A 9,520-nucleotide genomic window follows, 5' to 3' on the forward strand; every position below is an offset into this window, starting at 1 on the left:
TCTCCCCCTCCAAAGCCCCAGTCCTTTTTCCCAAACAAACTGGGATAAAAAAACACTTCTGGGGGAACATCTCTCATTCCATTTCATAGAGAAAGAGATGGCAGATAGATTGATTAAATGGTAGGTAGGTAGGTAGGTATCCAGAGTGAACTACTATAGTCTCAAAAAACTTCCACAAAATGGAAGATGTAAACAACAGGAGGTCAATACAAGCATGTCTACAGATAGTTGGGCCTCGCTTTCAAGGACTTTGGGCCTCCTCCTTTCCTGTCCCCAGTGCTGTCCCTCTTGTGTGGCCATCTCCAACTCCCTAAAAGAATAGAATTCTCACCCTCCAGCTATTTCTCAGTGCTTTAGATTTTTGGAGCCTTCTCTTTACCAAAGAAAATCCTGAATGGGGAAAAGATATATATAAAATACAAATAACCATGTGTTTGAAGATTCTCCTAGCCTGGAAAACAAAGGTAGATGATTTAAAATGTTTGTGAGGGCCACAGGGCCACATTTTGCCTAGGAGAGATGAAGTCTTTGATGATCGCCAACTTAGTGTCAATAAGTGGCTTTCTTTGAGACATATTCAGATGGGAACGTCTTGCTTGCCAATTGCCATAGAAATCTTAACACACCATGAAGATTGTCCAAGCGCCAAGCCTTCCGTTCTGGACTAAATTACTTTGAAGTGGCGCAGGACGAGCAGTGGTCAATTTTAACTCTATAGACTGGACAGGGCTCTGGGAGCGGAGATTGTGCGTTTTAAAGCAGAAAATAAGAAGGGGAAACTTGTTTTATACACTCTATACAAGGTTCTGCTCATTGTCAGATATCTTTTATCTTTTATATTTCCCATGAATGATTCATGTCTTGGTGGCTTTGTGTCCTCCCTTTCACGAGAAACTTCATTAGAGAGCTATAAGTTTTCCCATTGATTGGGGCCCTTCGCTATGAGTGTTTTTCTCCTTCGTGTGTTGGTTATTGTCATCTGACTTAAAACAACTCTTTGCTTCGTGTTTCACCTTTACTGCATTTAACAAACTTGACTTTTAAAAACCACCATAAGCGTATGGAGAACTGCTTATTCATGTAACTAACAATTTAAAAAAACCCAACTATTTGCCTTTTATCAGCTTTGTTTCAGCTAACATAAAAACAAGCAAATATTCAGCCCTGTTCAAGTGGATGGCCAATCACATTAGTTTAAGCCACTTGAACATTTTGTTGCCATGATTCCAATTTCCAACACCTGCCTTAAAATGCAGAGCTAGGTTCCATAGATCAGCTCAACTTGCAAATAAACCACAAACTGGATGCTAAATCCCCCCCACCCCCATTACCTGACGTGAGTGTTGTTTAATGCCCTATTCATTCAGCATGTATTTAACTCAGTACCCATCTCAGCCCCTGATTTTACCCTTCTTTGTGCCGGGAAGCCTCTCACTGTCCCTCCATCTTCTCCTCATTCTTGTTAGCCTTTTACTTTAGAGGCTGGGCACCAAAGAAATGCGAAAACTCACTTTTCAGATTTTCACTGATTAGGATCTCTAAGGATATTATTAACAAATGAATGCAGTAACCCCTAAGATTTATGTTAGTGTTACATGCAACTTACAGGGCTTAGTCTTCCTAAATATTGTATTTTCTAGATCAGACTGTAAGTTAAATCAAGCTGTAAAAATATTTTATGGCTGGGGAGAGGCTAAGGAATCAAGAGCTCAAGAGAACCCAGTGTTCACCAGTCAGCAACCTGTCCTATTTGTAAGAGAATGGCAGAAATATGCCATTAGGTAAAAATAAGCAATACATAGGAAGAATACCTTTATTAAATTTTTTACTTCATAATCATTCTTGCTTTCTTTCTATTGGAGGTACACATTTTAAGTTTTTATTTTAGGTGTATCAGGAACCAATAAATCTGTGGCAGAGTAAACCTATGCATGGCAAAATACATAAAATACATATTCCTTTGTTTCAGAATAAATAAACCTGTAGCATAATAAAGAATAGTGCAAACTACCATTGACAAAGTTGTATAAATAAAACAACTCATTATAAATCAGGAATATTTTGTTCTAATAAGTTTACGATACATAAATTATCCCCCCGAAGTTCACACCTTATTTTGTCTATTTGAAAGAGCTTTGAAAGTGAATAATACGAAAATCAAATAAACTTTAAAAATGTAGAATTACTTTATATTCAAGTTTTATGGTCTTTTTCTTTATAAAGTAGGGTCTGCATGTTTCATATTCACTGTAACAATCTGAAGACAACATTGAAAGGCTTTCAAAGTGACAGCACCATGCACTGTACTAGTAATATATCTATAAACTATATATAATCTCGTCAACACAATGCAAAAAAGACATGCAGGAAGAGTCCTGGTTTTCACATTACGTTGTTCATTCAAGTAAGCTTAAAAATATATTCCCCCATTTTCTTTCCTTTTTTTTTTTTTTAAATAAACCGTGGATCATAAACAACAATCTTTCACCAAACTGTATAATATAATTCTTTGGTGTGCTTTGAACTCTTCCAGGAAAAACAAAGGATGGTGTCTGAAAATAAATTAATTCAACTGTACAAATAATAGTGTTCACATACAAGTTATTAACAATGACAAGGGCATCAACCACTCACAGCACACAAAACAAATTTCTACAAACCCTGGGGAGGGGGTGTCTTCAGGGCCTCTGAGGATAAATTAGTGCTCTTTAGTATATTTGTATGATGTTTATGATGGACTATATTTTGCACGAGATGTGCTGCATGAAGTGAAAATAAATTGACTAAGAGTTATTGTCCTAGGTCCTTGACCTTTTTTATCCTAGCTTGACAGCCTGGCAAAGGTCACACATTCATCAGTGTTTGGTGGTAACTATAAACCTTTTAAAAATTTTAATATGTATAGCAACTCCCTCCCCTCTTTTAATGTAAATCATACACTTCACACACTGTCATTTTCAAAACGGGATAGAGTTCCGTGTGCTCAGTGCTCAGGTGGGAAAAAAACGCAGGAAAATGCAGTTGCGGGCATTGAAAAATAAAGACTTTTTAAAAGGCTGATACAACAGTATAAAAGAGGGGTTGGCCTGTTTTAAAAACAACAGCTTTCTCAAAAAAAGTAGGCATGCTGCCAACATCACACCTCCTTAGACTTGCCTGTTAATTTTGGCATCCCAGAAAACTTCTCTAAAACTCATCTTTTTAGGACACATAGAGTTTGGACACAGTAAAGAGGCAGCATCTGAGATTTCAGATTAAAAAAAAATATAGAGAAAAAAGAAAGCACTTGAATGTCTTCTATTTTATAAAATATCACAGCTTCACAGTTGGCTGTTGCAGCAGCGTGTTCTGTCCCCACTTTGGCTGGAGCGCTCACAGCAGCGCAGAACGTGGAGACATGTTAAGGATGCTGCATCTTTTTTTCTTTTTAAATCCTACAGGCAGGGTACTGAAGAAACAATCCCGTATAAAAATACTGTGTTAAGATGAGATCAGTAATAAAAGAGTGGAAAGTTAAAATCACAACTATTAGAACTGAAAGGATTGTGGGGTTTTGTTTTGTTTTCTACAAATATTTTTGGACACAGGTACAGTCTGAGATCTGTTGGCAATGCAGCAAGAGTGTGGTTTACAATCAAGAGGCCTTTTCAGAATTAGGGCCCAAGGAGGAAGCGAGGAGGCTCCAGAGAAGCCCTCCTTATGGTGTTAAAGGCAATCTCGAGGCACTCCAGGAAACGCAGAGGGCCTTGGTGCTGTGTTGAGTTCCAACTTAATGCTTTTTCTCGCTCCTTTCCAAATATACATATACTGAGTCGGCAGTGTGTATCTCCATTAACCCTTGGTACATGTCGCTCCTAGCCCTGTTTTCTGCAACCTGCAAGTCCAGCTTGGTCGGGTTTTTTTGTTTGTTTGTTTTCTAAGGAAAAAAAAAAAGCCCAAATATCTTAATTAAATTAATTAAATGTACAAACACCATAGGGTTTCATACTGAATAAATAGGGCTAATTAGACCCGGTGGCAAGTCTGAGTCAAGGGTTTGTCTCAGGCTCGGCATTGTCTCAGGTTAGGATATGGTCCAAGGACTCCCACTTATTACTTATTATTATTACTGGTAAATTCTAATGTATCGTCCGCGGAACTTCGGAGTTCCCGTACATCTCTTCGTCTTCAGACTCGGAAGTGGTTCCGTTGCTGGAAGGTGTGTGAAGGTGGCTGGGGGCTCCACTGGCCTGGCAAACGTACCACTCATTGAGGTTGGTCACCTGAGGAGACAGAGTGCTAGAGCGACTCCTGGTTGGGTCCAGCACGGGGGACAAGGGGGCACCCACTGCAGCCCCCCCTGATGAGTAACCAAGGGCCCCTGGAGAAGGCGGTGGGGACTTGCAGTGAATCTTCATGTGCTTCCTCAGAGAGCTGGGGTGTGTGTACGACTTGTCACAGCCTCGGATCTTGCAGTAGTAAGGCTTGTCGCTCGTGTGGACGTGGGAATGTTTCTTCCGATCGCTGCTGTTGGCAAATTTCCTGTCACAGCCATCAAACTCACACTTGAAAGGCTTTTCCCCTGCAACAGAACACAGGGCAGGTCAACAATTGCTTTTCAGAGACCCCTCACCTGAGAGAGAGAAATCCTGGAACAGAAATGAGGATGCATTTTCCCATTCTCTGGAAGACCAACCCCAGCCTGGTTTCTATTCCGAATTCCTATGTTCCAGAAGGCAACAGGGAAGGGCTACTGGGCTTGTGAGCGGCTAGATGTCAGTCCCCGCAGTACCAGAGGGCTCAGGGAGAGGATGGCTATACAGCACAGTCCAGGATGGAATACGGAAACCCAACCAGGACCCAGATACCCGCGTCCTCACTGCCCTCAAGGTCTGTACCTGCAAAGATACAAGCAGATCCCCTGTCAAGATAAATGCTAATAAAATGATTCTTCCAAAGCCACAGCTGGGGGAAGGATGTAAGAAAAAGAGCAAAGGAAGCACACTACACTGAATTAAAAGTGAAGTGGGGGAGGTGCCGTGAAATTACAGTATCAGCATTTTGTTTCAGAGCATCCCCAGATTCCACCGATGGGAAAGGAAATGAGGCCAAAGTCCCGTTTTCTTCAGAAACAAAGGCACCTGTGAAACACACAGTCCATCACGAGATTGCCTACAAGCCCGGATGGGCAGGGACTCTGCTTTCTCCCAGCTTTCCTCACAACTTGCAGGGCAAGCAGGAGCCTTTAGAACAGAACCTTAGCAAACGTGAGTAAGAACCACAAGCCTCAACCAGAACCTAGAATGTACCTGATGCCCTATGGAAACGTACCTTGACAGCCTTCTTCCTCACGTAACAGTCAGAAAAGGGACTGTTTACTACAGTCTTTGGCCCTTGGTCCCTTTAAGCTGCTCTGACCACCCCAGGAACACAATGCCTTTAAACACAAGACCCCTAGTTCAGGGAGTGGACCTGTTTAATAAGACGACTAGATATTCAGCCACAACACCTCGGTATTAAAAAGCAAAAAAGGAAGACAGCAGGTAGCGGTATGAATTTTCCTTCTCACCTAAGTACCTATGAACTTGATGTATTTGAGTCATAATTGAACAAATCATCCCATACACACTATTGTTTAGTAATATCGCCCTCATATTTAAATGATTTTTTAAAATTCAGCTGAGTTTCTCTACTGAATTTCAGCAGCTACTCTGGTGGCTCACGAGGTAAGGCTTCTTCCTTGGTTTTGGATGATATGTTTAAAAACAACATTTAAGACAGGTTAGTGTACATAAATTTTTGTGGTCAGTTTTCTTATACAACTATTTCAGTGTAGTTTTTTTTTTTCTTTTTAATCTCACCAATGATAAAGGCTTGGATGCCTGAGTGTGTTAACACGTCTGTAAGTATTCAGATGCCTGGAATATAACGTCACCTACCTCTAAATCCCGTTTAAAAATGAAATTAGATATTATTTAAATACACATCCTGCACTGATCTATCCAAGGGAAAATATGACATAACACAGTAACAATAGTTAATCACTTTTCATCAAAATATCAGTTATCTGTCCTGATTTCTGTGTTTTACTTTTAAGTTGGAGATAATACTAACTTACTATAACATTGCTTAAATATTTATACTGGGACTTTCTTCCAGAGGGAGGCTTGAGTGGTTTTATTCACCCTATGCAAATGTGCAGTGTCCTTTTTAGCTCTGTTTCCGTACTCGCTAAGGATCCCAAGGATCCCGGATTGTGAAGAATACACAGCTTTAGCACTGCTGGCCCCATCACTGCCCACGATAAAGAGAAGCAATTACGCCCAGAGACGGGAGATACATGGAAGGGGGGTGGGGGATGGGGTAGAAAAGTAGGAATAAAAGAAGATGGAAGAAGAAAGTGTAAGGAAAAAATAAAGAACTGCTTTGTTTTATTCAGGGGGCCTGAGCAGAACAGGGAGCAGCCTCTAGCCAACCGGGAAGGGTGAGAAGCCCCAGTGTTTACGTTTCAGAGTCTGACAGAGAAGTCCATCAGAACCTAACTACTTGCAGAATCCGAGAGAGTAAAGGTTACGCGAGCTGCTCTCTGCTCTACCGGTTCCCTGAGAGAGAACTGGCCCAAAGGAAGGTGATAAACCGAATGGGGGTGGGGATGGGGGGAACGTGGGTCAGGAAACAGGCCTTCGGGAGTAGCCGGGGGATTATTCCCTTTGATCAATTCCTTCCNCGCTGACACGGGTCTGGGGACGAACGTGAGGCGCCGGGATCCCTCCCTGAGGGCCCCGGCGAGAGCCACTCGGCCACCCGCAGCCTGGCGGGAAACGCAACCCAGAGCACGCCGCGGCACCGGAAAACACCACCGCCCGGGGCCCTCAGCGCCCGGGATCTCCGCCCCCGCTGTGCGCGCGCGCGCGCCCCTCGCCCCCGGGGCTGCCGTCGGAGGGACCCCGGACCCCGGGCAGCTTCCGCGCCAGCAAGCTCCAGTTCCTGGCTCCACCGCGGAAGACACCGCCCTCAGGTCCGGCGGCTGAGAAGGACCGACCCACTCTCTCTCGGAGGCCTGCAAAGGCGGGAAAGGCCCAAAGCCACAGGTTCTGCTTTTAGGGTGCCCATAGGGGACAGGGTTGGGGGCGGCTTCACCTCCCGCGCCCCGCCCCCCCCCTTTATGGTCCCAGGCCCCTGTCCCGGCGGCAAGGGCAAACAGCTGGCTAAGCGGGCCAGGGAGTTTTTCCGAAAGCCTCGTGGGAAGTTTCCTTTTGGAAAATTCCTTAGGGCGGACCGATCTCCATTAGAAAAGCAGGGGGCCGGCCAACGGGGTTCCCGGGAAGACGTGCTCCCGGCCCAGCATCGGTGCACGGGGGTCCTATCAGGCGGTGGCCGAGAGGAGCCAGGCCCCGGGCCCAGCCCCAGGCCACCCCGACCCGGCTTGCACGCAGAACCCCCGGCTGCCCCGGGCTCCGGCTGTCGGCCAGGCGTTGGGCCCACGCGCGGCGGCTGCCTCCTTGCCGCCCAGCGCCGATAAATCAGCCAAGTAATTACTGAATGTAAACTCCAGTTACTTAAGTGTCCTCCGAGGGGTAATATTGTCTATCCCTATAAATCCCAACTGCTCGCGATCAGCGCTTCCGCCCAACGCGCTAGTACGTTCGATGGAAGCCCACGACCCACAGGAAACACCCCACCGCCCCACGCCGCAGCCGCCTTGGAGGGGGGAGTGGGGGATGGGAGGGGTCCCCATAGCGCCGGGGGCTTCCCCCAAGTTCTTAGGGGTGGCAAGTACCAACGACACAGGAGACTGCAGCTCACCCTGCCCTCCTCCAGCTAGAACCTTCTTTGAAAGGACAGAGCCAAGTTCTCTAGCACCTTGCAGGGCATGTGTGTGATAAAATGTGTGTGACAGCTGCATGTGTGAGTATGGATGTGTATGAAGTTGTGTAAATGAGGAAGTGTGCATATGTGAGGGTGTATGTGGAAGATAAGTGTGTCGGGGCATATGGGTGTTCCGGCTATCAGGAAGGGGGGGGTAGTCTGGGAGAAATGGGTGTGTGAAGTTATGTGCGGTGTGCACGTGAAGATGTATGTGTTGAACGCGTGAGTGTGTCTGTCGGGCGGGGGTCTTCAGGGGCACAAGGGCGCATTTCTTTGGCCTGTTTTCACCACGCCTTGGAGGGACAGGACCCCCTCCCCTCCTGGAAGGGCCACATCGAGCTGGGCCTGGTGGCCTCAATACCCGAGTCAACCCCACGTGCCCCCTCGCAGGCCCGCTCTCCGGAGCGCGGTGCGGGCTCTGCCACCAGGTGGGGAGGGAAGAGCCCCCAGGGCGGCTCCGGCCCCCCATCCCCATCGCCCTCCCCAAGTTCCCGGGGCCGGGCGAATGGGGGCTGCCGACCGTCCTGGGCTCCTTCCTGCTCCGACTGCTGCTGCTTCTGTTCCCGGGCGGCGGCGGCGGCGGCTGGAGCGCGTTGCCGGTCCCGGCGGAGGGGCTGCGAGCGCGCTGGAGACTCCACCGTGTGGGAACCCAGCGCGAGGCCTGTGTGTGCTATCGAATTACTTATTCATAGAAAAAAAGGGGGGGAGAGAAAAAAGAGAAGTCACATGTCCGGGTTATACGTATGCGAAGAGAAGCAGCAGAAGGAGGGAAAAATTAAGGCGAGCAGGAGGAGGAAGAGCAGCAGCGGCGGCAGCGGCGGCGGCGCGGGAGGCGGCGGGGGCGGGGCGGCCCNAAACGGGCAGGGAAAGGGCTTCTCGCCCGTGTGCACGCGGATGTGGTTGATGAGCTTGTATTTGGCCTTGAAGGGCTTGCCCTCGCGCGGACAGTCCTCCCAGAAGCAGACGTGGTTGCTTTGCTCGGGGCCGCCCACGTGCTCCACCGTGACGTGGTTCACCAGCTCGTGCATGGTGCCGAAAGTTTTGGAGCAGGGCTTGGCGCCGCCGGCCGGGGGCGGTGGCGGCGGCGGCGGCGGCCCGACCAGCTCCTCGGGGTCGATCCACTTGCAGATGAGCTCCTGCTTGATTGGCTGCCGCATGTAGCGCAGGAANGGGCTGTGCCGGGAGCGCCCGGGAGGGAGGTCTGAGGCCGAGCGCCCTGGTCTGGGCCATGTGCTCGGGTCCGAGCGGAGTGATGGCCACGCCAGGGTCAGCGCTCAGGTCCCGAGGGTGGAGGTGCGTGGCTGTGGCGCGGAGTTGGGAGTGGGCGGGCGGGCTGGCCAGCGCCGGGAAGCCTGTCATATTCTGAAGCGGCCTGGCCTGAGCCGTTGCCAAATCCGCTAATCTCAGCGCTGGCGGGTTCCTCTTGCTCAAAGGGGGCTCCATCAAAACTACACAATCAGACCCATAGGCCGTCACTGGGGGGACGTTTTTTTTTCCCTCTGCCCACCTTCAAAAACATGTATATATTAGGCTCTCTTTAACTTCTTTGTCCTGGCCTCCCAACTCTGCGTATTCCTGTTCCCACTGTCCTCCAGCGATTGGCAGAACGAACACCACATTTGAGCTGCACAGTGGGACCGAGATTTTGGAAATGGCATGGGTGGGATTGGAG

General features: G+C 48.0%; 1 protein-coding gene across 1 annotated transcript; it reads right to left on the minus strand.

Moving 5' to 3' along the window:
- Positions 1-4,118: 4,118 nt before the first annotated feature.
- Positions 4,119-9,291, minus strand: ZIC5 (Zic family zinc finger 5). The gene is made up of 6 exons (XM_077753964.1): positions 9,083-9,291; positions 8,707-9,021; positions 8,210-8,529; positions 7,120-7,517; positions 6,661-7,039; positions 4,119-4,561 (listed from the first exon to the last, which is right to left on the minus strand). The coding sequence occupies exons 1-6, from the start codon at positions 9,289-9,291 to the stop codon at positions 4,119-4,121; spliced, it is 2,064 nt and encodes a 687-aa protein (XP_077610090.1).
- Positions 9,292-9,520: the final 229 nt, after the last annotated feature.

The sequence above is a fragment of the Crocuta crocuta genome, unplaced genomic scaffold (assembly GCF_008692635.1).
Source record: "Crocuta crocuta isolate KB4526 unplaced genomic scaffold, BGI_CrCroc_1.0 scaffold31, whole genome shotgun sequence".
NCBI classification, from domain to species: domain Eukaryota; kingdom Metazoa; phylum Chordata; class Mammalia; order Carnivora; family Hyaenidae; genus Crocuta; species Crocuta crocuta.